This window comes from Patagioenas fasciata, chromosome 18 (genome assembly GCF_037038585.1).
Source record: "Patagioenas fasciata isolate bPatFas1 chromosome 18, bPatFas1.hap1, whole genome shotgun sequence".
Taxonomy (NCBI): Eukaryota; Metazoa; Chordata; class Aves; order Columbiformes; family Columbidae; genus Patagioenas; species Patagioenas fasciata.
The window spans coordinates 12,005,902-12,033,717 of record NC_092537.1 but is presented as its reverse complement, the minus strand read 5'-3'; the positions used below and the strand labels follow the sequence as shown (position 1 = coordinate 12,033,717).

Sequence of the window (27,816 nt, the reverse complement as noted above, 5' to 3'; positions counted from 1 at the left end):
TGGGGCATTCTTCAGCTACCTGTTTCTGCTACAGCCTTGTAGCACTGAGAAGTTAATCTTGGTGTGTGTTTTAGCAAGTACAAATCTCAGCGATTTGATTTTTATGTTGGCACAGGATGGTATGCATATTTGTACAAAGAAAGCGCTCACCCATGTACAGTTTGCACAATGTTTATTGAGATTTGGGGTGCCCTGGTCACCACGACTGTGTGGTGAAGTCTCAGTGCTGTGGCTTCACAGTGTGTGCACCAGACTGTGCAGACAAGGGAGGTGGATTCACAGGGCAACAGGGAGGGAAAAATAATGGCATGTGTATAAAGACAAAGAGGATGAATAGTCCAACCATGAAATCACTATAAAAAGCAGTTTTGGTGAGCACGGCAAGCCTGAGTTTAGCTTTGGATACCGAGCACCCTAGATGCAAAAGTACGTTTTCCATCGGTTGTTGTGACAATTCTCTTCGTGTCTGTTGAAGCAGTAAGGGGACTGTTTGCAGACTTGCGGCTCACAGGAGTGCCACCAGTGCGCTCTCCTGTCAGATGTGGGCTCAGAATTTCCAACTGCCATCCAAATCGGGCATGTTTGGGATGGTTGAGAGTCACAAGTGCCTGTCACCTGAGATTTCTGAGTTCTGGCTTCAAAAAAGGAGAGAAGATTTCTTCTTGCTTTGAGTTATGGAGAACTGCATTGTAAATGATGCCAAATTCATAGAATCATAGAATCACAGGATGGTTTGGGTTGAAGGAACCTTCCCAGCTCCCCCAGTGCCACCCCTGCCATGAGCAGGGACATCTTCACCAGCTCAGGTTGCTCACAGCCCCGTCCAGCCTGGCCTGGGATGTCTCCAGGGATGGTTCATCCACCACCTCTCTGGCCAACCTGGGCCAGGCTCTCACCATTCTCAGGGCCAACAATTTCTTCCTCATGTCCAGCCTGAATCTCCCTCCTTTAGTTTAAAACCATTACCCCTTGTCCTATCACAACAGGCCCTGCTCAAAAGTCTGTCCACATCTTTCTTATCGACCCCTTTTAAGTAAGGAAAGGCCACAATAAGGTCTCCATGGAGCCTTCTCTTCTCCTGCTGAAAACCCCAACTCTCTCAGCCTGAATTCTTTAATCCTTTCCTGTATTGTCACTTCCATGGCCTGGATGCCATGTGTGGCTTCACTGCTGGGCAGGAGCATTGCAGTGATGTGGGTGAGACCATTGGGAAGGTTGTGTTTGGATTTTAGAGCTGAGGTTCTATGAAACGTGTTTCAGTTCAGAGGATACACATGGTAGAAAATCTCAGGGTATGTATCTTCCATAAGTATGAAATTGTCCTCAGTCATATTTTCCTGTGGCCTTGCAAATGGCCTGTGTTGATTCTGTGTCCTGTGATTGTGCTGACAACAGATTTGGGGAAAGGAGAAGGGTCAAAGTCTGATCCTGGTGGGTTTCTGGCTGTTTCCCAGGCTCCAGCTGTGACCCTTTTGATGGAGCAACACATGAGCGGTCAGTAACCTTAGAAAAATGGTTCAAAGCCACGTACGATTATTCTTCTAAAGACCTTCCTTGAATTTTAACAGGCTCTCTCATCCATGGAGGAATTCAGGAATCTGGATCGGGACATTGAGGGGTCTGCAAAACGGTGGAAGAAATTTGTGGAATCTGAGTGTCCGGAAAAGGAGAAATTCCCCCAGGAGTGGAAGAACAAGTCAGCCCTGCAGCGCCTGTGCATCCTGAGAGCCGTCCGACCCGACCGCATGAGCTACGCTGTCAGGTGGGGACCCTGCTGCTCTGTACGCCCTCGATCAGCAGACAACGCTGGGTGTGCGTTTTGTGGGGCATGGGGGTAATTCAGGAATATGTTTGGATGTATTGATTACAGAATATGAGTGCTGCACACTGGTTTCCCATAAAGGAGCCTGCTGAATGAGGCATCTCTCAACTCTGCTAGGCCGTCAAAACATTTATTTTCACTGGAGTTTCTTGCTTGGGGAGGTCTAACCCCAATATCACCGATAGCAATGGAAACAGTTTAACTCACACTGGGTGAGCAGCAGACATGCCAAGTCAGAAACGAGCATCATCACACAGGTGTTATACAGCTGCTGGAGACTTTTAACGATCAATACAACTCCTAGGGTTCATTTAAGTCGATATTAGTTACTAGATCCTTTATGGTTGTTCCTTAGGCGCAAGAATATAGAAAGGAAAATCTTGTAGAGGCTTTCTCTTTTTTTTTTTCCTGTAAAATTCATAATTTATGTGATGCTAGTTCTGAAAGTTGTAGTTGTAAATTATGTAGTGAAGGTAACTAGGCAAATCTAAACTGCATGAAGGTAGGAGAAAGCTTGTTCCAGGAGAAACTAAAGGTCCTTTGCTCCTTTAGGACTTGTTTTTTTCTTCTCTGTCCTAGTAGTCTGGGCTCTGACATTTCTGCAATGGCTCTCATGCCACTGCCTCCCAAATGGTTTGTGTTGCTCCGCCATCTGGCATGTGCATGTATACGGGTGTGTGTACCAGACTGTGTTACTCAGCGGATGAACTAGATTTCTGTTTCTGGTTTAAAATTCACAGAAAAGCGCTGGCAAGACTGAGTGAAGTCTCACTATGGTCAATTTCTTAATGTTTTATTAAATTAAATAACTATAATTTGTCATAATTATACCATTCAAAACCATCTTCTTTTACATTTGTTACTTGTTTAATGCTGGGTTATCCATGTGTTCTCTCAGCTGAAAAGATTGGTTTTTCTGTCATTATTTAGTTTGAGTAAAATAAGCATTTGTCTTCCTGAAATTTTAAGTACATATTTCATTTAAGCAAGCTTAATTAATTCCTTTCGACCAAAATGATAGTACTCACATAGCTCAAAAATAACCAGAACACAAAGTTTCAATTCCTCAATTCCTTTCATATTTCTCTTTTATGAACAGGTAAGGGAATCCAAGTTCAAAAGCTTCGCTGGATATTTTTAGGGTTTGAGCATGTCATACTTCTCTGTTCACAGAAGAGTATTTAAATGGTTTTGTTTGGTTTGTTTCTTATCTCGGAATAGGTTAGAACATAAACACGTGCGAAGACTAACAGTCCGCAGCACCTTCCCCAAGACTTTCTTTGCAGGTGTATGTGACTAAAATTCTTCTTGAAATACAGAATAGTTAGAATCTATACCCAAGAGGCTTAAGAAGAGCTTTTGTTTGGGGAAATCTCATACCCCAAAAGCAAATGTGAAATTATTAGTGGTGACAATGACAGTCAAAATGCCTTTGACTTCCTGATTCCTCCTTGATAGTATCATATTCCTCTAGTATAGCAGCCACACAGAAGGCCAATGGTCCTATGCTCTCTTGTTTTCCTAAGCACCTCCAAAGCTGGATTGTGTCTGTGACTCTTCAAAAAGTGACGGATCCTGTAGAGCCAGTAGCATTTCAAGGTCATACGCGTCTTAACAAATTCACTGAGTTTTGCATATCTGCAACATCATTGAGTAACAAAAGTTCTTTTCCAGTTCTCAACTGGTTAGTTCAACCTGGAGAAGAGGGGACTAAGAGGAGACCTCATCGCGGCCTACAGCTTCCTCAGCAGGGAGCAGGAGAGGCAAGGCTGAGCTCTTCTCTCTGTGACAGTGACAGACCCCAGGGAATGGCAGAAGATGTGCCAGGAAGGGTCAGTTGGACATGAGGAAAAGGTTCTTCACCCAGAGGTGCTGGACACTGAACAGGCTCCCAGGGAGGTGTCACAGCCCCAACCTGACAGTGTTCAAGGAGAGACTGGACAACGTCCTCAGACACACGGGGTGACCTGTGGGGTGTCCTGTGCAGGGATGGGAGTTGGATTCAATGAGCCTTGGGGATCCCTTCCAACTCTTATGGTTCTGTGATCTGTAACTTGCAGATCTCTTCCTTCTATGTACCAGTTAAACATGCCAACATTAAATACCTTACTGATGATCAATTAACATCACTACAAATATAGTCCCAGCCTTCCTGTCTCTGAGAGTCTTGACAAGCGCTTCAGTGCATTTAAGCGGTCAAGGAGTAACTCAGTATCCTACCCCAGAGGTTATTAGGAGTGGTTTAGGTGCCCTAGAATATCCCTGCCCCATCTCCAGCTGCTGTTCAGAAAGGCATAAAGCTCTTTATGTCCCATGTCATATATAACACCTCCATAAAGATGGTCTAGGAGGCTCTTTAGTATCTAAAATGAAATGGATGCCACCCTCCCTCCACCCCTGTACAGGCTTCTTGCATTTCCCCATCTTGGAATTTAGGTTTTCCAGCCTCTCTTTGTACCAGATCACTGGGGATATTTGCATAGACTGTTTTATTGCCTAGGCCTAAGGAGCCACCAGGAGAAAGCACTTTTATCATGACTCGCTCCTTAGAGCTTAGGTAAGGGCAGTGCTCTGCCGTCCGTCACTAAGAATCAGTTGGAGCGTGGAGGGTGTTGGTCTCTTCTCCCAAGGAACAAGTGATAGGATGAGAGAGAACAACCTCAAGTTGCACCAGGGGAGGTTTGGATTGGATATTAGGAAAAATTTATTCATGGAAAGGGTTGTAAAGCATTGGAATAAGGTGTCCAGGGAACTGACTGAGTCACCATCCCTGAAGGTGTTTAAAAGACGTATACATGAGGTTCTTAGGGACATGATTTGGTGCCAGAGATGGTTGGACTCGATGATCTTAAGAGTCTTTTCCAACCAAAATGATTCTATAATTTCATCAAGAGGAATTTTCCAGTGTAAATACCTATTTCATCCTTCAGTCTTCTTGAAGAACATCAGCAAGGAGATTCTTGCAACACCTTTCATGTGCTCCCATGCTTTCGCATCCACAATGAGGTCAGATTGGTTCAGCAACTACTAGCAGGGTATAGCTTGGTCATGGTGAAGTCCTTCCGAAAGCACTGGTGCTCCACTGAGGGACAGACAATGCAGAAGGACTAAGAATCCCAGTAGCTGGCACCTCCAGCTCCCCAGATAAAGGATTTTAAGCTTCATATAACCTAGCGAAGTTGTAAATTAGCCATTTGTCTCACAGGGCATTTTTGCTTTATTTTTCTGCCACCGTTTCTGAAATCCTACTGCTTACAGGGTGAACCAGCCTATGAACACCTTAGCTGAAAGACACCGAGTGTAGGCACTCTGCCAGTCCTGTCCCTGAGATCTTCCTTTCCTGCACATGTGGTCCATTTTGAAGTCTCCAAGTCACATTAGTTGTGTTTCTGAATCTTCAAGGCGTCGTTTCATAGAGCTGAGACAAGAACGTTGTGACCTTGTATCTGATGGACTTCTTTAAATTTTATGGACTGAAGCTTTCCAGTGGCCCTTCAGCAAATCTTGACCCAGAACAGAAAAATCTACTTGAAAGAGGTGCCAAACAAAGTGGAAGCTTTTTCTGTCGCAATCCCTAAAGCATCTCTGTTCCTCCTGCCTTGCGCTAGTCCTTGCAGGACACTCTTAGAAGGCTCTCTAGAGGAAGGCTCTTAGAAGGCTCTCTTAGAAGGAATTTGCCTGCCTTATTCTGGTATCATCCGCCAGGCTGATGTTTTCCTTCGCTGTGTTCCTGAGGTTTTCGAAAGGCCTGAGTCATGAATCTGTGCTAGAAAAGCAGCTGCTGATTCCTGGGGTTTGAATACAACATCCCTACCTTTCAGTCGATGTTCACTGTGTCCTCTTTTCCTAAAGCCGTGATTTTGGAAAGCTCCCCCTGGGGAGATTCCGTTCTCCATTCGCTGGATTCTCTTCAGGCAGATGCTGTGGAGCGGAGGTTTATTTCCCCTTCACTCAACTGTATTTTCCCTTGTGATTCTCACGCAGGGGCTTAAGCGACACACACTGGATATTCTTAGAGCTCTTTTGTCTTCCCAGAACAAAGTCATTTGGTAAATCATCTGGACTTTTTGTGACTTTCAGTGATAATTCCAAAGGAACACTCTTTCCCCTCAAAGGCTGTATGGATTACAAAGTACACGGCTGTTTTCTGTACATTAACTATTTCTTCTCCGCTGAGATCCCTTTGTCAGAATCAAGCCTCTACTTGCATTGAGCTTCTGAATACAACGTTGGGCTGGGGGGTCCCACTTTTTTCCCTCCAGGTGGCATTTGTCAGATATTGGTGTCATTTTACCCCTGTAAAAAATGCCAAACATTGCCTCTAAATGACAGCTCCTGAGGCCCAGCCTGGAGATCCTCTCTAAAATTTGTCATGCCCATTTCTTTCATTAAGTTTCTCATTTGTTTGAATCAGCAAAATGAATACTAATTAATTGATTATTTACAGGAAGTCTGTCTTTTCTGAACAACAGCAGACTGGCAAAACATTGTTTTCTTTCTGGCAGAGATTTTGTGGAAGAGAAGCTCGGCAGTAAATACGTGGCAGGGAGATCCCTGGATTTCGCAACGACTTTCGAGGAATCAGGACCTGCAACCCCAGTGTTTTTTATCCTGTCCCCGGGAGTCGACCCACTGAAGGATGTGGAGAAACAAGGTAAAACAATCCTGTCTCTAGGCGTACTGCAACATTGCATTTATCTTGGCATGACATTCTTATTCTGTTTTGTTAGTTTGTTTTTAAACTCATCTCTTTGCAGATAATGGAGTAATCTGTTAAAAATATATAATTGTGAGAAGACGTGATTGGTTTTGTTTTTTCTTTTTCCATAAAGCTTTTTGGATTTTTATCTATAGTTTAAATTAAAACTTGTCTCTTCACTGCATTGCCTGGATTCCCAGTGTGGCTCAGACTGCAACGATTTCTGAGCTGGTCTTGAACACAACCTATAATTTACATCAGAGATATCTAATATGCTGTCAGATAGCTAAAAATAAGCACCAGCTCCCTATAACATTCTGCTGGTTAACAGCAGAGTTTCCCGTTTCTAATCCCATCCTTCCTGAGCTGGTTTTGGTGCGGATGCTCAGATGGAGTGATTTCTATTGTGCACCAGTCAATGCCTGCACTCTAAAGGTGCCAACGTGCAGAATTCCCTCTGGGTCTCAGCTCCTCTGTGGAAGAATTATCATGTTCAGCCTGGACATGGCAACTACAGTAGGTCTGGAATCGATATCACTTCTGATTGTCCAACAGTCACTGCAGCCACTTCTTTTGAGACTTTTACAGCCAAGGGGCTCCATCCCGCTGGGCCAGAGGGTCTGATGTCTCTGGGTGCTGTTTCAGGGCTGCTCCAATTGCTGTGCTCCTCAGCACGTATCTTTTCTCCTTCTCCACATATCTCCAGGACTGTGATTTCTGGTCAAGCTCTGATGCTCCCAGCAGTATGGAGTCTTGTATATTCAAACTGTTCGGAGTAGAGTAGAGTGTAGTGTAGTGTAGTGTAGTGTAGTGTAGTGTAGTGTAGTATAGAATAGAATAGAATAGAATAGAATAGAATAGAATAGAATAGAATAGAATAGAATAGAATAGAATAGAATAGAATAGAATAGAATATTTCAGTTGAAAAGACTCCACAATTATCATCTAATGCAACTGCCTGAATGCTTCAGGGTTGACCAGAAGTTAAAGCATGTTATTAAGGGCATTGTCCAAATGCCTCTAATCACAGACATGCAATTCGCAGGACCACAGTAGAGCTGCTGGCAGGTTTTTAGCAGGCATGTCTCCAGAATAATCATCATCAAGGCTGGTGGCCCCAGCAGAGAAACCAGTAACACTGAAACCAGAGAAACCAGTAACATCATCCAGGTGAGCAGTGGAAGAACACTGACCTGTGGGTTTCTTTTCCTCTCTGTGGTGCACCTTTTGGGTCATCCCAAAATAGTATTTGAGTCAGTCTCTACCCACATTTCCACAGCTTTCAGAGATGTTAAAGCCCAGTGCAACCTAAGCCACAAGCCAGATGGTATTTCACTCGTAGGGAGTTCCTGGACTTTGGCCCGTGTTTTGTGCTCTTTCTGTCCTGACTCAGGTCTTACTATTGTGGACGGAAGGGGATGTCCCCGAGGAAGGTCCTGTCGTGTGCTCGGCTTGCCTTTGCTGCCATGTCAATGATCCTGTCTCTCATTGTGCTGGGAAGTGAAGCACTAAAATCCAACCATGAATGGTTTAATTGGAATTGTAAAGATGTGTGTTTACACCTGCGGTTAGTCAGACAGAAAAGCTACAGCAAGTAAAAGTGACAAAAATCTCATGAAATAAAATCACTGCTTCAGTACAGCTCTACTGGCCTTAAAGCCTGCCTCACCAGGGTTTGGATCAGATTCATTATTCAATATATTCTCTGCCCTTCATTAGATTTTATTAAAGAGCAAGTCTGGCTAGATAATTCTTGTGAATGGAAGATCTCCTCCTGCAGATGCTGCTCGCTCCTGGGACCTTTGCTTGGCAGCGCAGGGAGGACCCGCCGCAAACCCCGATGGCTGGGGAAGCTTCCCCAGGTCCCGGCTCAGGGCAGACTGGCGCCGTCTTTGGTGGAGCAGCCAGCACAGTCCTGTCCCTGTCTGTGAAGTGGAAATAACAACCGATATCAGTTCTGTTATTAATCACCTGGTTTGCATTAGTGCCTTACCTTCTATAAATTTGCCTCATCCCTTCTTTAATTTTAACATTCCAAACATACACTGATGTGCATCTTTATATGTAGGTATTTATATTAGCATGTAATGGATATGTATACCTTTTATAAGACTAAACTGAAAGAGGGTAGATTTAGATGAGATTTGATGGAGAAATTCTTCCCCGTGAGGGTGGTGAGGCTCTGGCACAGGCTGCCCAGAGAAGCTGTGGATGCCCCATCTCTGAAAGTGTTCAAGGCCAGGCTGGTTGTGGCTCTGAGCAACCTGGTCTGGTTGAAAACATCCCTGCTCAGGGCAGGGGGGTTGGAACTAGAGGAGCTTTAGAGTCCCTTCCAACCCAAACTGTACTCTGATTCTTGAGAGGGTGGGTCTTGAAGGCAGAGATGAACAGCTCTCAAAGCCACTAGAAATGGTAGAAAGAAAACCGGAATCTCTCAAATATGGGGAGAGCTGTATCCCAGAGGGTTGCTGTAGTAAGGCTAAGCAGAGAGCTCGAGCAACTGGAAGAGTTTGGATATTTGTTTTACTTAGGGCCATCTGTTTCCAATCATGTACCAACAGCTGAATCCCAAGACTCACCTGCTTTTAGCAGAAATCAGGAATTAAAGGTGCACCGTCTGGATGAAGGCAAATCTGCATGCAGAGTGCAGGCAATCCCATGGGATCAGCACTTGGGGACATGTGTGCTGACCCCCTGGCTGAACCGAATGCATCGTGCTGCGATGCACGGACCCAGCATGGATGTTTGTTGAGCTGCTTCCCTTCGTCAGCACAAATTGGTGCTCATTTTCTGAGGAGCACACAGCAGAGACTACTTCCTCCAGGCAATTGCTTCTCCTATGAGATGAGGAGAAACTGGTGTTCTCCATCTTTGGGTGAGAGATGGATTCAGAAAACTAAACAGGAGATCTTTAGTCATGATCACTGAAAGGCTCTGAGGTGCTGGGCTGCTACAGAGAAATCAGGGGAGTCTGGAGGAAAACCGCAGACTGAATGAAGAAACACAAAGTAGCTGTCACCATTCCTCCAGAGCAGGACTGTAAATGACATGGGTTTTGAGGTTCCCACCCTGCACCATGCAGAGAGGGATGTAGAAGGGTGCATGAGGAAAACTGTGATCAGCAGGTCAAGGGAGGTGAATCCTCCCTCTCTGCTCTGCCCTGGGGAGGCCCCATCTGAGTGGTGTGTCCAGTTCTGGGTCCCCAGTTTAAGAAGGACAAGGAATTACTGGGGAGAGTCCAGCGGTGGCTACAAAGGTGCTGAGGGGTCTGGAGCATTTTGCTTCTGAGGAAATGCTGAGAGATCTGGGGCTGTTGAGCTGGAGAAGAGAAGCTGAGAGGGATCTGATCAATGGGATCAATATCTCAGGGTGGCTGTCAGAGGGTGGACCAGACTCTGTTCAGTGGTGCCCAGCGCCAGGGTGAGGGGCAACGTGCACAGACTGAAACACAGGAGGCTCCATCTGAACATGAGCAGAAACTTGTTTGCTGGGACGTGCCAGAGCCTGGCCCAGGCTGCCCAGAGCGGGTGTGGAGTCTCCTTCTCTGAGACATTGAAACCCGCCTGGACCCACCTGTGTGATCTGCTCTGTGACCCTGCGTGAGCAGGGCCTGGACTGGGGGATCTGCAGAGGGCCCTTCAACCCAACCAGGCTGGGATCCTGTGAGTGTGACTGTAGGGGTGGTCTGCAGTGGCTCCTGGAGCGTCCCGTCCCAAGGGCTCTGCCACGGTCCACTGCTCTTGGGCTTTTCCACAAGCATTGTGGTAAACCCTGAGGCATCTCCACACCTGCTACAGACCACGATGATCCCTGAGGACTCTGGGGGGCTGACTGATCTCTAGCTCCAAGAAACCTGGGAGGCCTTGGCCGAGGCCAGAGGAAGCTCACACAGATTTCAGTTCAGCTGCCTTCTGAAGGGTTCCTAACCTTACTGCTGGTTCTAGCACGCGTCACAGGGTGCACTTCCCCACCGAATGATGTCTTGTTCAAAGCCTATTTGATCAGCAGGAAATTATTTTAATTTCCTATCACTGTAAAATATGTTTTTACACAAGGTTGCAGGGGAATAATGTTCTTTAAACAAGAGACACTTTGTAATGATGCACCTTTGTGTTGATGCTGCTTTGTAATTAAAAGTAGTTTGGAAGAAGCTGCTGCTGTTTTCAGTGCTTTGGCGAGGAGTGTGTGAGAGACAAGATAACCATTATAAGAAGTGTGATATCTCTTCTGTGAGGGTTGTTGATAAGGCTGAACTCTGCCTCGCCGCCTGAGCTCGGCTGTGCTCTGCCGTTCCACGTAAAAGTGCTGAGCATCGCTCTTTTTTTTTCCTTTTAGGGAAGAAACTTGGTTATACATTTAACAACAGGAATTTCCACAATGTTTCCCTTGGACAAGGTCAAGAGGTGGTTGCTGAACAAGCTCTGGATCTGGCTGCGAAGGAGGGTCACTGGGTCATCCTTCAGGTACGGCGACGTTGGAAACAGCCCCACCATTCCTGGGTGACCCGGTGCTGATCACCTTGGTGACAGCAATCTGTCCTTAGCTGGTGGGAAATGCGACAGGGTGTCATCTGTGTGTCCAAAGCAAAAACCTTCGTGTTTCTGCTGCTATCTATTGCTTTTATAGGCCATAGTGGTTTTGCTTTTCTTGTTCTTTGAGCCTTCTGCAGGGTGTGTGGCTGCGGGGAGTGCTCTGAGCGAAGGTTGTGCTACACTTTTCCGTGCCTTTCTTTGCTTTGTGAGTAAAGAGCTTTGATCTTAAAAGCTGTTAGACTAGTTCTCTTACTACCACTCAAAACTTACGATGTATTTAAATGAGCACTGAGGATGAACGCACCACCGTAGGAAAGGCAGAGCGTATCTGCAGCGATGCCAGTTCCTTTACACATCCCAAACAGGTAAATGTATGAAGCTCTTATCACAACTCAGCAAAAAGTTTCAGAGCCTTTTAGGGTGTGAAGGGGCCTCTGTCTTTGTCAAGTGCTCTCTGGAGCTACTTATTCAAGGAGTGCTTGGGTTTGTTAACATGCAGAGTCAGTCATTCCAGCTCTCTTTGCAGGCTTTGGGAACTCCTTTGATTTCCTTGATGTGGATTTTATAAATGTTTATTATAACTGAATTGCTTGGATAAGAATTGGATTAAGAGGAATCTTTGAGTCTTGATCTGAGCCTACAGTCATGATTTTGGATTTAAATTAAATGCCATTGATGTTTTGATTTTAATTTTTGCATTTTTTCAAGCTCCAAGGTAGACAATGCTGGGTTTTTCGAGAACTTTTAATACAGATGGCTGCAATGCTGGCCTCTGCCTTTGAGACGGTCAAGAAGAGAATATGGAGCTTTTTGAGAGATATTCCATTCGGTAATGCAAAGTGAAGGGTTTTTCTCTGCTGTGTTGGTTAGCTCCACAAAAATCCATTTGATAACGAGTTCAGCCTCTAGACCTCTCAGCGTCTCTGTGTCCCTCCGCTGGGCTCTCTCCTGTAATTCCTTGTCCTCCTTAAACTGGGGACCCAGAACTGGACGCGCAACTCAGATGGGGCCTCACGAGGAGAGAACAGAGGTGGCGGAACAACCTCCCTTGACCTGCTGGTCACCTCTTGGGACTTCTATTGGCTTCTCGGTGTTGCTCACCTCCCCAGCTGTCTCTTTGGGGCTGGATTGATGGAGAATTGGTCCAAACTAGGGTGTTATCCTGGGACGGGATGGCAGGAGCTTGGTGTTGCACACATATGAAGTTTCACACAGACACCGGGCATCACCTTCTCCATAGCCTCCCATTCATTTGAAGGAGTAGAATTCAATTTTAACGTGGAGATGGCGCTAATTGCCAGCTTGTTACTCACAGCAAGTTCTGTAGGAGGTAGGGAGCAGCCAGATACCACAACTTGAGACAGTCTGAGGGTCCAGCAGGGCTCTGCTCCCTGCAGCTGCTGCTGGATGGAAGCTTCCTATGATGAAGACCTTCCCACCTTGTGTTAAAGTTCACACACATAGTTCAATAATCTCTCATCTTCCATCGTGCAGCTGTACTGGAAGATTAATCCTGCTGCCAGTGTCACTCCAGTGCCAGTGTCTTCCCAAGTTGCTCATTGTGATTCCCTGGTCCCTTCCTGGAATACTTTTTCTGTGAGAGTCTCAGTGCCGGTTCTGTTGCAGGGCTGTGAGATGTGCTGTCCTTGAGGACTGGCTGCTTGAAACACCCACAAAACTGAACATCTCTTGAAAAGATTTGTGGAAAATGGGAAGATCAGATCAAAGAGCATGATGTGCTTAACACGGAGAGCCAGATAATCTGTATCCCAGAATATTAAAACTCTGGTAGAAGAAACTGCAAGTCCATTGCAAGTCTTGGTAATGAATCTGTCAAATCAAGAGGATGCCATCTGACTACCAATTAGCAGATTCTTTATCATCTGTGTTTAAAATAGTGAGGAATTATTGGAGCAAACAAATTAGTCACAACTCAACAGTATGCAAAGTTTCAGAACAAACTTTGAAGGACAAAATAAGTAAAGAATTGTAGGTAACCATATCAAATGTTATAAGAATTTGCTAAAGATGGATGGGGTCTATTTTATACTTTGTACTGTGATGTAACTGTAGTTTTAGAGGAAATACAGCAGCTCTAGTTGACTTGGACTGTAGTAGAGCTGCAGAGATGGTCCCATGCAGGAATGAATTAGGGAAGGTACAAGGAGTTGAATGTTGCTAGCAGAACTGCTGAGGGACAGTCTTGCTTAAGATGTGACCTTGGCTTAAAAAAATGAGTATTTGTTAATGAATTTGCACTGACACAGTATTAAAAGGGGTGTTGTTGATAGGGAAGATCAAAATGTGTTACAAGAAGACTGCAGCAGCCTGTAGGTCTGGAGTGGCTGAAATGGGGTGACATTATTAGAACAGCTCAAGGTCATGTGCTCAGGACTAATAGCAAAGAGATAGAGCTGCTCCAGGTAAGAGACATTCCTGCAATGAAACAGCAGGTATGAGCTGGAATTGGGACGTCCTCTGGCTGTCTGAGCTGTGGTGGTGAAGCCTTAACTGTTCTTAAGAGGACATTTAGTAGATCTATGGATGGGGTCTTGGCCTGGAGGTTGTGTCTTATTTCCTGTCCTTCCTGCCATCCTGAGTTTGTAGGTACTTCACATCACAGTGTCTGCTGCTTTAACTGAACAAAAATAGGTAATACCAGTGCGGGAATTCATGGGAGATCATGCAAACGGTAGGCAAGGTGGGAAAAGAATAAAGACTTTGGCCATTTCAGGAATCTGCTTGGAAGAATCCTGTGGGATACAGTCCTGGAAATAAAGGCAATCTGGAAAAGCTCATTGATATTGAGAGATCAAAGGCGTTGAGACAAGGTTCTTAGGGACATGGGTTAGTGCTGGAGTCAGGTTATGGTTGGACTCAATGATCCTGAGGATCTCTTCCAACTGAAATGGTTCTATGGTTCTATGGTCATCAGCATGAAGTCCGGCTGGAGGCCTTTCACTAGTGGTGCACCCCAGGGGTTGGTACTGGGTCCTATCCTGTTAAACACCTCTGTTAACGACCTGGATGATGGGACAGAGTGCACACTCAGCAAGTTTTCAGATAATGTAAAAGTGCTGAGAAGTGATGTATAAATTAGATGGATGTCCCGCCTTTCAGAGGGACGTGGACAAGCTGAAGAATGAGTCCGGCAGGGACCTCATGGTATCCAATAGGTAGAAAAGTCAAGTCCCGCACCTGGAGAGGAATAACCCCATTGCAGCCATTTACTCTGGAGACCAACTGCTTGGAAATCAACTTTGCAGGAAGAAGACTGTGAGTCCCAGTACACAACAAGCTGAACATGACCAGCAGTGTGCCCTTGCAGCAAGGGAGGTCACCAGTGTCCTGGGCCATGTTAGTGTGAACATTGCTGGCAGATCAGGTCACTGGTCCTGACTGCTCAGCTCTGGTGAGACACATCTGGCTTGCTGGGTCCAGTGTTGGGAGTGTTCAGCCTCAAGAAGAGATGACTTGATAGCAGGGAGCAAAGACTAGACTCTTCTCAGTGGTGCCTAGTGACAGGACAAGGGGCAATGGGGACAACTTGAAATACAGGAAATTCCATTTAAATGTAAATACTATCTTTTACTGTGGCAGGTGGTCAAACACTGGAAGAAGTTGCCCAGAGAGTTTATGGAGTCTCCATCCTCAGAGATATCCAAAACCTCGCTGAGCAAGGTCCTGGGCAACCTGCTCTGCCAGACCCAGCTTTGAGCAGAGGGTTTGGAATAGATGATCCCCAGACATGTCTACAGCCTCATTGGTTCTGTAATCTCTGCTTTCCCACTGCCAAGTTAGCTATGAACACCATTCCTCTGATGCGTGTGCTCTCCCTTGTGTAGGGAAGAAAGAGCTTTGCACATCAGGGAGCACTAAGCTCTGACATTAACTGTGTCTGCTTGGTTTCCCTCTCTGGGCCTACCTTAAAGCTTTTTACTAAGACAGTGACCATCACAATCACCAGATGATGTTTATCAGCCTAATAGCAAGGAAACAGTGACATTTGTTTGCATGTTTGCAGATGCATGTCTGAATGAACTAATGCAGGGAAAAGTTCAGACATCAGATATTCCCAGTTTATTTGTAGTCATCATCCATTAGCCAAAATGTCACTTCCCTCCCTTTGTGATCAAGTTAATTTAATTCTTGAGCATATTTCCATTTTCATAGGTTGTTGCTTCACTGAGTCAGGTTCATGTACTAAATGGAATAACAGGGAGCTCCTAGAGCAAAACTGTATGAGATTCAGACATCGGCAGAGCCCTTCTCGTTGCATCATAAATACAATGGAGTCTTTTTCCATGGGCTTCACAACTAGTCCTAGCTACAAGAAATAGGGATATATTGTCCTGTATGAGATATATTGTCCATTCAAGGCACACATAAGTGTTTGGCACTAAGCCTTACTTCAGTAAAGAGACTATTTTTCCTTCCGGCTACAGTATCTTTTCATTCCTGGTTGTATATAAGAGGAGAAATACCCACTCTGCCTCCAGTTCTCCTTCATGATTTTTGGACAAATTCTCTGATGGAGAAAGGCATTGGATTTCAGACAGCTGTTTTCCGTCCCACCTTGTGTCACAACAGCCATTCCCAAGATTTTCCAATTGCAAGTCCACTTAAAGACCAGAAAGTAACCCAAATATTGATCTGGGATGGAATCAAGTTTCTGCTGGGCTTTCTGTACCTTTGTAACTACTGCAGTCCCTGTTTTATTGTAGAACTGCTCTGGAAACCTCTGTCTCAGGACATATTTGGGGTTAAAACACAAATATAATGGAGTCCTGAAAATAAAGTTTATCTCCCTTGATTTCTTGAGATCAGTCAAGCAACTGTCCTTTGCTGTGCATTTCACCCGCTGATCACTAGCTACCTTTATATCTTTCTGTCTTATGAAGTTTTATAACATAAGCTCCAGCATTGTCTTTAAAACTTTGGGGAGCTCAGGTTAGTCCAGATTTTCTGTAGTTCATGCTCATTTGCTCTCTGGCCTTGCAAATCCCAGCAGATTCCCATACCACTAATGGCTGTGTTTAGGCTGAGGTCCAGATCTCAGCTTTGGACTGTGGGGTTCAAGCAAAGGGTGGGCTCAAAAGAAAGAAGAGGCCAGAGAGACACCCAAGCCAGCAGTTGCCATTGCAGAAAAGGTTTCAAAGCACTTCTTCAGAAGAGCCAATATCCCACCATCATCTGTGCTGCCATCCTGAGGCAATATCTGTGCTTGTCAGGTAAACAATCATAGAATCGTTCGGTTGGAAGAGACCCTCAGGATCATCAAGTCCAACCATAACCCAACTCTGGCACTGCCCCATGTCCTGAGAACTTCATCTCCGTGTCTGTTCAACCCCTCCAGGGATGGTGACTCCACCACTGCCCTGGGCAGCCTGTTCCAATGCCCGACAGCCCTTTTTGTGAAGAAATTGTCCCCAAGATCCAATCTCAACCTCCCCTAGTGCAACTTGAGGCCAGGCAATTTGAGAATGGGATGCTGCCCCCACTGCCTGCCAAGGGGGGCACCTTTGGTGGATTGGCTGCCGTAATTTCTCAGCGAGGGGGAAGCACATACCAGGGACAGGGGAAAACTTCTCTGGTGCTCCCAGAGCTCTGATGTTGCCTCTCTCCGCATGGAGCAACAGCAAGCTCATTGCTCAGGAATATCTCGGTCTCTCAGACGTATGAGCAGGCATTGGCAGTAGGGTCTGTGCTTATCCAGTCTGCTCTGCGAGCCCTGCAGTAGTGTCCCCATGATGGCAGGGATGGAGCTGTTCCTGAGCGTGTGTGGCATCTTCTCATGCGATGAAACCTCTCGCTACCACTGACAGTGAGCACGGCCAGGGGAACAGACTCGGCAGCGCCTCCTCACTGTCCTTTTTCATACCCCAGCACACTGCAGTGAGTATTAAAGTGTTGGGCTGTCTCTGGACTGTAAAGCTCAGCTTCAGATTTGCTGTAAAAGCAGTGACTATTTTCTGAGAGCACCTCGCAAGAAAATGCGACTCCATAAAACCCAGTAATTCTCATTGCTCTGGGAGGTGATTTGTGCCAAGCTGTGAAGTAAAGGCACTGTCAGAGATGTGAAGGGTCTGCAGTCGCTGTCAGCAGAGGGAGCGCATTGTGGGGCGTGTGCCAGTTTATATATATGTGGTGCTATTTCTGATGGTTACCATGGCAACACTCGCGCCCTGTGATGTATGTTCTGCCTTGTGAAGTACAAACACACAGAGGTGCTTGGATGTGAATTTCCAAAGCGAAGCCTCCGGTACTCCCCCATTTCTTCATGTGCACCCTGGCTCTTGCCACAGACCCTCATCCTCCGGTACCTGCTCCCGGTCCTGTGGTAACGGTCAGCATGCAAGGGAAAGTGTTTCAGATATCTTTTTTTTGCCTTCTTTTCAGCAGTTTGCTCTTTAGCAGGATTTGGCCCCCACCCTCCATTCACAAAGCGAGGTAATGAGTTTGAGACCATTGCCTATTTCTGCCTGCAGCACAGACCTAGACATGCGCTGTCAAAGCAGAGGTGCCAGGGAGCTCTCTTGTACCCCTGCACAACAGTTCTTCCACAGACTCCAAAATCTGGCTAAGAAAAAATGTAATAAAGCACTGAGTCACCTTGCGGTGTCCTGAGTAAATGTGTCTTCAGGGAGTCCCATGGAACGAGGACGTAAAACCGGTGCGGTGTAAACTGCGCAGTGTGGTTTTGGAGATAGCACTGGGAGCACATGAAGCCCTGAGCCAAAGGAATGCGCACAGGCTGGATTGTCCCCTTGTTCTCCCGAACAAGACCTAGAAGAGACCCATGAAATCGGTGGCAAGCAGGTTTCAAAGCGGGCAAGGGGATGTGGTGCTTCAATCCACGTGCAGCTCAGCTGTGATTGGTGTTAATGCAGCATTGTCTGTGTTACATCGTTACTGATAATTGACTTATCATGCAATTATTATTAACCACACATGTTATCATTAGTCATGTTCTGTCAAGCTGTGTTATCTGACTGCTGATAATTAGTTTGCAAAGTTCTCTTCAAACCTGTGACTCCCCTCCACAGCATGTTTTTTGCAGAGATACTTGTTTGATCAAGTTATGAATTCTTAGTATGAACCTATATTTGCTGCATATTTTCCTCTTTTCCATCCCTTCTGTCACAAAAGGATAGTACATAAATGCACTCAATTATCATTAGATTAGAAATATTCCCTAAGCTGGCTGTTAGCGGGCAGTGATACTGACAAATAATGATCATTGGTCTCATGTCAACACAAGTGAAAGCAATTACTTTTCAACCATCTAACACCACAAAGGCAGATACAGGAAGAAACTACCAATTAAAGATGAAAATACTCAAGGTCAGGTATGTAGACTATGATTAAACTGATACTTAAGGAACAATTTTTCTTCTGCTATTTTGTTTAGCTCTTTCCCCGTGTTACTGAATCTCTGTAGCTGTTGGAAACACTTTGGTTGCAGATTTTGGTTCACTCCTACTTTATTCAGTCAGGCAGAAAGGGACCTGGGGGTACTAATTGACAGGAAGCTCAACAGGAGCCAACAGTTTGCCCAGGTGGCCAAGAAGGCCAGTGGTGTCCTGTCCTGTATCAAAAAGAGCGTGGTCAGCAGGACAAGGGCAGTGATCCTTCCCCTGTGCTCTGCACTGGGGAGGCCACACCTGGAGTATTGTGTTCAGTTCTGGGCCCCTCAGGTCAGGAAAGAGATTGAAGTGCTGGAGCGGGTCCAGAGAAGAGCAACAAGACTGGGGAAGGAACTTGAACACAAGACCTATGGGGAGAGGCTGAGGGAGCTGGGCTTGTTCAGTCTGGAGCAGAGGAGGCTTAGAGGTGAGCTCAGCACTCTCTAGAACCACCTGAAGGGCAGTTCTAGCCAGGTGGGGGTTGGGCTCTTCTCCCAGGCAGTCAGCAATAGGACAAGGGGGCATGGGCTTCAACTCTGCCAGGGGAAATTTAGGCTGGAGATTAGAAAGCAATTCTGTGCAGAGAGAGTGGTCAGCATTGGAATGGCTGCCCAGGGAGGTGCTGGACTCACCGGCCCTGGAGGTTTTTAAACTGAGATTGGCCATGGCACTTAGTGCCATGATCTGGTCAATGGACTGGAGTTGGACCAAGTGTTGGACTTGATGATCTCTGAGGTCTTTTCCAACCCAGTCGATTCTGTGTGTGATTATTGGACTCGTGTTTTTAGAGTGAGTTGGTTGCCTGGACTCTAGGGGTAATACTCATCTTCTCAAATCCTAAATGCATCAGGCAAGCGCTGGTGCATCAGCACTCAGACATAATTGTATTTTGTCTGCTGCTCTTCACACTGTCCTTGTTTACAACAAAGCAATGCTTCCCCAGACCATGATTCCTTTGCTCAGGAATCTCCTCCTTGTCTCCTCGCACACCCCAAACTCTGTTTTGTCTGTGTAACACGAGCACAACCCCACATCCTTTCAGGGAAGAACACTGAATTTATGCACTTCTAAATAAGAAATGTTGTTCCCAGCCATGTGAATCAGATTTTGAGCAGCAGAAGTGGAAGGCGTGAGGTGTCCATGGCTTCTCCGAACAATAATTCTCTTGACTCATGTTTCTGAAACAGCTGCTGTCTCAGAGGCAGAACCATCTACCAATTTATTTGACTCGGGGCATCAAGACAAACCCACAGAGTCTTGTGAAGAAGAGGGGAATATTGGAGTTACCGACCAGCAGAGAATGTGGCAGAGGTTCTGGGCAAGGAGACGGAAGCACAGGAGCTTTTCCTGAGTTCTTGGATTGGAAATCTTGGATTCCTGGTTTTCTCTTACTCATGCTCTTCGTGTGATAGTTCATGGTTCATTAGAGTCTCTGCCAGTTTGCTTAGTGCATCCTGAGGAGTGATGCAGCGCTTCCATATCCAAGTTTCTTTAGCGTGGGTACTGTCTAGTCCTAGGAAATTATTATTACTAGTTTATTAATATTTCTGAAAAAAACTTTATCTACTGCTTCACTTTAAGAGTCTTTCCAATAATTAAGGGATTGAAGCATGTGTCATAAGAGGAGAGGCTGAGAGAGCTGAGTGACGGCTCTGAGGGGTTCAGCAGTGTGTTTAAATACCTCGTGCCAGGGGGAGCCCCACTCTTCATAGTGTTGCCAAGTGAAAGAGCAGGAGTCAATGGGCACAAACTGCAATAGATTTCCCTCTGCAGTGACTATTCCTGCAAACACGAGCTGTTTAGCGGTGGCCTTGCCGTTCTTGGCTCCTCCCTGTACACCTTGGTCATCTTTCAGTTTTATAGGCTCCCTGGTAGGTTTCTGGCTTCTGGAAAAGGCTTTATTATTAGTTTTTATGGTTTTCAGAATATTGCTTCTTAAAACCTTTTTTGGCCTTACCATGACTGGATTTTGTGCTGTTTTGTGTTTTTCTCATTTGGACGCAATTTCCACTTTCCTAAGAATGTCATTTTACTCCTAATGGTCCCCATTACTGTGCTATTTAACCATGAGAGCTCTTTTCTGGTGCTTTTTATAGGTGATATATTTTCATTCTAAGCCCCTAATATGTTTTCTTTATGTAATTTCCTTGCCACCTGCAAGCAGTTTATCTTTTTGGCGGCTGCTTTTAATTTAAGTTTAGCAAGTGCTTTGTTCTGTCTTTGGATGGGATAAATCACCTTCCAGAATGCCTATTAACACAGTCAATTTGGATTACACACCTAGCTTTCAAATGAGGGTGATTTTAGCCCATGAATCCCTGCTGTGTGTGACCTGCCCCATTCCTAATATTAAAAAACAATAGCTGTTTTCTTGCCTGGAAACTGCAGCACTGTGTAGGACTCCAGCTGAAAAACTGAGCTAGTCTTCTTTCATTTCACCACCTTCACATAGTACTGCTTAGTTTCTTCGCAAGTGTGTTTAATTAGTTGCATGAATAAATAAGTATTTTATGTTAAAGGTCTTTGAAAAACCACCTGTGTGACTTTTTGTTTACCCAGTAACTGATACTGAGGGTCCTCAGTGTTCTGTTAAAAATGAACAAAAGTTTCCATTTGAGCTTGGTACATCCACGGAAGTAATTCTGCTTTGTCAGCCGTACGTTACCGTAACAGCAAGGAGAGCATCGTCACCAAGAACCCAGATGACCCAGTAGCAGCTTCCTTCATTGTTGGTGGTTTATACTGATTATTTTGAATTTACAAGTGTACTTAATGTGACAAAATATTTGAGGCTGTGAATGGCACATAGGGACTAGTGGGGCAAGTACCAACTTGTAGGGCATAGCCTTGGCAGGTGCCATTCGATACATTCAGTGCTTGCTCAGCACAGGTGGAAATGCAGGGGAACTGATGAAGCTTTGTCCCCTTTGTCCCTTCCAGAACATCCACCTGGTGGCCAAGTGGCTGAGCTCCTTGGAGAAGAAGCTGGAGCAGCACAGCGAGGGCAGCCACCAGGATTTCCGTGTCTTCATCAGCGCGGAGCCGGCACCCTCCCCTGAGAGCCACATCATTCCCCAGGGCATCCTGGAGAACTCCATCAAAATCACCAGCGAGGCCCCGACCGGGATGCATGCAAACCTGCACAAAGCCCTCGACAACTTCAACCAGGTAGGAACACAGCCGGGCTCACACTGGGGACCGACCGACAGGTCACCTTGGAGCTGCTGGAGCCGTGTGGAGAGGGTGATGTCCATGGGCATTGACGCTGCAGATGTGCGAGTCCATTGGTGCTGTGTAGTCTTTGGATCCGACAACCCTCTCCTCTTTTCTCCAGGAGCTGGGCACAGATCTCTTTCCAAGCATTGATTTTCCCAAGAGAGGACTCAGGTAACCCTGATTGACCTCTGTCTTGCAAGAGGTCACAGGATACCGGACAACTTTGAGTGCACCCTCAGTGAGTTTGTAGACAACACCAAGCTGGGTGGGAGTGTTGATCTGCTGGAGGATGGGAAGGCCATACAGAGGGATCTGGACCGGCTGGATTGTTGGGCTGAGGCCAGTTGTCTGAGGTTCAACAAGGCCCAGTGCCGCGTCTCGCACTTGGGTTACAACAACCCCATGAATGCTGCAGGCTGGGGAAGAGTGGATGGAAAATGCCTGGAGGAAAAGGACCTGGGGGTGTTGGTGACAGTGGCTGAACATGAGCCAGTGTGTGCCCAGGTGGCCACCAGCATCCTGGCTGGTACCAGCACTGGTGTGACCAGCAGGACCAGGGCAGCATCTGTCCCTGTGCTGGGCGCTGGGGAGGCCAAACCTCAAATCCTGGGGTCAGTTTTGGGCCCCTCACGCCAAGAAAGGCCTTGAGGTGCTGGAGCGAGTTGAGAGAAGGGAACGGAGCTGGTGAGGGGCTGGAGCACAAGTGTGATGGGAGCGGCTGAGGGACCTGGGGGATTCATCAGGAGAACAGGAGGTGAGGGGAGACCTTCTGATCTCTGAACTGCCTGGAAGGAGCTTGGAGCCAGGGGGGTCAGGCTCTGCTCCCCAAGAACAAGCATCAGGAGCAGAGGAAACGGCCTCAAGTTGCGCCAGGGGAGACTGAGGTTGGATCTGGGGAACAATTTCTTCCCCAAAGGGCTGTGGGGCATTGGAACAGGCTGCCCAGGGCAGTGCTGGAGTCACCATCCCTGGAGGGTTGAACAGACGCGGAGATGAGGTTCTTAGGACATAGGTTAGTGGTGGACTTGGCAGTGTGAGGTTAACTATTGAACTCAATGATCTTGAGGGTCTCTTCCAGCCAAAATATTTCTATGATTCTGCCCAGTTTAATAATTTTGTCATAAAGGTATGATCCTTAGAAAGGCTATTTTCTTATAGAATCAAACTTCTGAATGCAGCATTTGGTAGACTTTTGTCATGTTTTGACTTGATTTCTGTGTCTGTGTCATTCCTTTTTGCACTGGCAAAAGACATATTACATCTAACACCCAAAGACATGGAGAGGCCAGCAGGTTAAATGTTGCTTTTTTTGCCCTTCTTTTGAGCCAGGGTTAGAAGTTCAGAACTGCTGATGTGGTCACACCCCACATCACTCTGCAGAGCAGTGTGGAGGGACTTGATGCTGTGTGCTCAAAGGCCATTCAGCTCCAACCTTGCTGACATCAGGTGTTGTAAATTAGAACTGAAATCTCCATGCGGGGAGGGCTTGCTTTGCCAGACAAGGCTATCTTGAGAACTGCTGGCCCACAGAAGAATAGCTGATGGCAGATTGCTCGTTGCTTGTATTGCATGGTGACCACGTACACACGCTCCTGTTCCAGCAGCCGCTGTCCCCGCTCTTTGGAACTGCATCTGAGCCTTGTGCAGGGCACACAACAGCAGAGCACGTAAAAACGATGGGAAATATTTTCTTGGCGCTGCAGAGAGCAGAGATCAGCGTTAGAGCTGTAACGCAGTGATGGAACAAGCCAGCTTTGTGGCCTCCCTTGGTGGCTCTGGGCACCGTGGGGCAGGGGCCGTGTGCCGTTGTCCCCAGGGAGCAGCCACGTGTCACCGCACCGGAGCCTCGTGCGTCTCACTGCTGCAGGCAGCCGTGCTTCTGCTGACCCCGTTCTCTGCATGACACAAAAGGCTGAGGGCTAACATCCCACATTTACGGTGATACCTTTCCTAAAGACACAGGCCATCACGTTCTGCCGCCCTGAGCGCTCGTTACCTTCATTCACCGTTACCTCAGCACGCCAGCCTCTCACAGCAAGACCCTGGCTGTTAAACCTGCACAACCAGAAGGGCCTGGAGGAACTACCACCCCTCATACTGCCGTTTTGGATCACTTGTGCTGACGTTACTGTGGCCTCTCCATTCTGACGACGACTGTGCTGGGAATACACAGGGCAAACCTGGCAGGATTGCTTTCTTTTCTCTCCATACAGCCTCCTGTCATTTGGGACCAGGCAAGAGCAACCCCAGCCTGTTGTGAACGCCAGGCCCTGGTCCATGGGGCAGAGAAATGGGGGTAGCTCAGAACAATTTCTGCCCTGAGACATTGGTGTGGAGGGAATCGGGAGTGTGAGAGCTCATGTTGCTGAGCGGGTGAGGCGGGGAGGCACCACACAGCATTATTTTGAGTAGTCAGGGAAGATTATTCTGTTTTTATCTACTGTCATTCATCCTCTTGAACTCCACAAAATGTCCTGGAGAGAAAGGGAGGGGAGAACCTTTGTCCCAAGTAACATTTTCATCCTGCCTCTGCTCATTTCAATCACATAATAATTAGCATTTTCTAAATTGCTCTTATCAGAAATCCTGGAGTGAGTGGGTAGGGTCCTTTTACACCTCATTTCCCTGCTTTATACAGAATGGATGTTCAAATTTAGCTTTCAGCTGAAAGCTACAAAGAAGAACTGTTATTCTGTGCAGGGAATGTTGTTCTGCTTTGTAGCTGAGGAAGAATGCACAACTGGAGAGGCCGAATGTGACCGAGCTGTATTCTAACTCCGTGTTCATTCACACAGGCTCTCCTTGAAGTCCAGGGACATTTTCTAAAATGAGAAAGGTGCTCAGCACATATTTGATTCAGTTCTTCATCAGGTTTCTGATAATGAAGGAAGCTCAGAGTGCTGTCTCATCAAAGGGAAAACACGGTTTGGGATGTTCTTGATCATCTTATGCACTCGGTCAACATCTTGCACACTTTAGAGTGATGGGTTCCCTATTTCCAGCACAGACTCTAGACTCTGTTATGCTCCCCAGCTGAGCAGGGGTCAAATATTGTATTTTTTAAGATAAAGACGGCTTCCCCTTGGTGCCAGCTTGCTGAAACCTCATTCCCAGCACTGCTCAGAGTTCTTTGGAGACCTGTTCCCTTTGCTCGTGTTCATTGACTGAACGACTCAGGCTCCAGCCTCTCCACCTCCGACACCACAGTTCTGCTTATTTGTTCGTAGATATTCGAACTTTAAGCGTCACCAGGAAGAAGGGAAAGGAAGCACCCATTGCTGTGCTGACTTTAAAGGGCTGCATTAGATTGTTTTTTTGCAAATGTTTGATCTCCCCTGCTTGGATTTTCAGCAGTTTCCCGCATCTCTGCCCTGGTGTGCTGCTCAAAGTCATGGTGTCAGTAAATGAGCTGCTGCAGCTCCCACCAGGGCTGGCTTTGTGCAGAGACCTCTCTGCGATAACCCCCTGCGGCTCAGCGAAATGCTGCCCCGTGGAAACCTTTTGTATTTGAGGGGCAGGATGGACTTCAGTTCTGCCAGGCACAGTGTCCTCGGCAGGAGCCTCCTGCGGAGCCGTGGTCCAGATCCCACTGCTGCCACGTTTGTCCTGTCTGGTGCCTCTTTCCATGTCTCTCATGGGATGTGGGGCACGTGCAGGTGATGGGGCATTGGATGGGTGCACTAATTATAGAGTCATAGAATCAGTTTGATTGGAAGAGACCCTTAAGATAGTCCAACTGTAACCTGACTCTTGTATTAACCCATGTCGCTAAGAGCCTCATCTACACATTTAAACCCCTCCAGGGATGGTGACTCCAGCCTTGCCCTGGGCAGCCTGTTCCAATGCCCCACAGCCCTTTGGGGAAGAAATTGTTCCCCAGATCCAACCTCAACCTCCCCTGGCGCAACTTGAGGCCGTTTTATCTCATCCCATCACTTGCTACTTGGGAGAAGGGACCAACCCCCTCCATGCTCCAAGCTCCTTTCAGGCAGTTCAGAGAGCGATGTTTCCCCTCAGCTCCTGTTCTCCAGGCCTGTCAGTATGTGTTCCTGTACGAAGCTGCTTTGAGTTGGGAAAGAAAATATTAATTCAGAAATATGCATCATAATTTGCCAGTGAATTTGGAATGCAAAGGCACTAACTTAGAAGATTAGCAAATGGGTCTGTTACGCAGAAATGAACTGACTGGGCAAATCAGTTCACTCTTGTCCACTGTCTGGTGTATTTGGGAGGCCCTGAGAGCCGCTGAGCCTGAGGGCAGTGTGAATTTACACACCCTGCCTCTCTGCCTGTATTGCAGGACACGCTGGAGATGTGCACCCGGGAGAACGAGTTCAAGAGCATCCTCTTTGCCCTCTGCTATTTCCATGCTGCCGTGGCAGAAAGGCGCAAATTTGGCCCCCAAGGCTGGAACCGTTCCTACCCCTTCAACACTGGCGACCTCACTATCTCGGTGAACGTGCTGTATAATTACCTCGAGGCCAGCACAAAGGTACGTAACTCAGACCAGAAATGGGCTGGCTTGTGCTGAAACTACTGGGAAGTCTCCTTAAATGCCATTTCCTTGGTGGTTTTGGTTTTATAACTTCACAGTTTGTTAAACCTCTGTGGCGAAATCAGAAGCTTCAGTGCCACTCACATCTGTAGCAGCTCACAAACCACAGCAAATAGTGCCTGTGGTCTTTATTCTTTGAAAATACATAGCGGTCTTTAGTTTAGCAGAGCTTAGAACAAACTTGCACTTCAGTGGGAAGCTGCACAGAAATCTCTGCTGTGATCCGGTTTTTCTTGGGCAGGATTTAACTTCTATCTAATTCTTGTTTACTTGTTAACTGAGCCGGTGAAGTGGAGGCACCGACTGTGCAGATTGGGGCTCAGTGTGGTTCCACAGCACAGCTGGTGGAGCTCCGGCTGTCCCAACTCCTTCACACCCTCCTGCTTTATTCTTCAGGTCCCATACGATGATTTACGCTACCTCTTTGGTGAGATTATGTACGGAGGTCACATCACAGATGACTGGGACAGGCGGCTTTGCAAAACCTACCTGGAAGAATTTATTAAGCCCGAAATGCTGGAGGGAGAGTTCCTCCTTGCTCCAGGATTCCCCCTCCCAGGGAACTTGGACTATAATGGCTATCATCAGGTAAGCTCTTTGTTTTCTGGCATTGTTTATACACATAACCATAATGTCTTCCATAACTGCTCTGTAATCTGTCTTAGGAGGCAATGAATAGGACTGCAGTGTTTCAACACACCTCCTGTTATTTCCCATTATCTTTTTTTCTGTAGATGTTTCAGCATTCCCTTGGATGAACCAAGTCTAATGATAATTTGCTACTTCATCATGGGCTCATTCTGTTCATGCATGAATAGAACAACTGTATCGGTTCTTGAGACTTGAGTGGGGCTCCTGGAAAATTACATCCGCATACTGTTTGCTAAAATGGCCCTTTCAAGCTCCTTTTATCATCAGTTTTGATGAGAAATACTGACGGGTCTTGTTGATCTACTTACTGATCTCATCTGTTCTTTGTACACAAATGCAGTTGCAGAGATAGGCGCATTAGGCTGGTTTTATTCATTAAACTTTACTACTGGAAGCTAAATTCTCACAAGAGATTTCAGGATATTATGCTGAAATGCACAGTGGATAATTGCTAGAGAAGGTCCAGGCCTGAGATATGTAGCCAAGGCAAACTTTGGCAATTACTGAGTTTTCATAGCAGGAGCAGCAGCAGTTCTGTAAACAATCATACGTTCCTCTCTGCCATCAGTTCGCTGGCGCTCCAGCCACATGCAGAGTTAGATCAGCCTGGGATTACTTACTCAGATGGGTGATAATTCCAGCACTGCAAACTCTACAGGCAGAGTGGCCCCGGCTCTGTATCTAACCTGAACCTGAATTTCTCTGTACAGTACATAGATGATGCTCTGCCTCCAGAGTCTCCTTATCTGTATGGCCTCCATCCCAATGCTGAGATTGGCTTCCTCACCCAGACCTCCGAGAAGCTCTTCCGCACCATGCTGGAGATGCAGCCCCGGGACACCAGCGTGGGCGAAGGAGGAGTGGGGACCAGGGACGAAACGGTGAGAGCAGTAGAGGAAGAAGCTGTTGAATTTTGATACCCATCTCATTCATAA

The 27,816-nt window shown here is 46.6% G+C and overlaps 1 protein-coding gene across 24 annotated transcripts in view; it reads left to right on the top strand.

Moving 5' to 3' along the window:
- LOC136109475 (dynein axonemal heavy chain 9) overlaps window positions 1-27,816 on the top strand; it is a 195,468-nt gene that overhangs the window by 148,943 nt on the left and 18,709 nt on the right. For all 24 annotated transcript variants that reach the window (XM_071816490.1, XM_071816503.1, XM_071816491.1 and 21 more), the window contains 7 exons: window positions 1,569-1,762; window positions 6,328-6,476; window positions 10,857-10,984; window positions 21,400-21,627; window positions 25,976-26,167; window positions 26,627-26,818; window positions 27,592-27,762. In XM_071816490.1, the coding sequence (XP_071672591.1) occupies window positions 1,569-1,762; window positions 6,328-6,476; window positions 10,857-10,984; window positions 21,400-21,627; window positions 25,976-26,167; window positions 26,627-26,818; window positions 27,592-27,762 (1,254 nt within the window). The remainder of the gene's footprint in view (window positions 1-1,568; window positions 1,763-6,327; window positions 6,477-10,856; window positions 10,985-21,399; window positions 21,628-25,975; window positions 26,168-26,626; window positions 26,819-27,591; window positions 27,763-27,816) is intronic.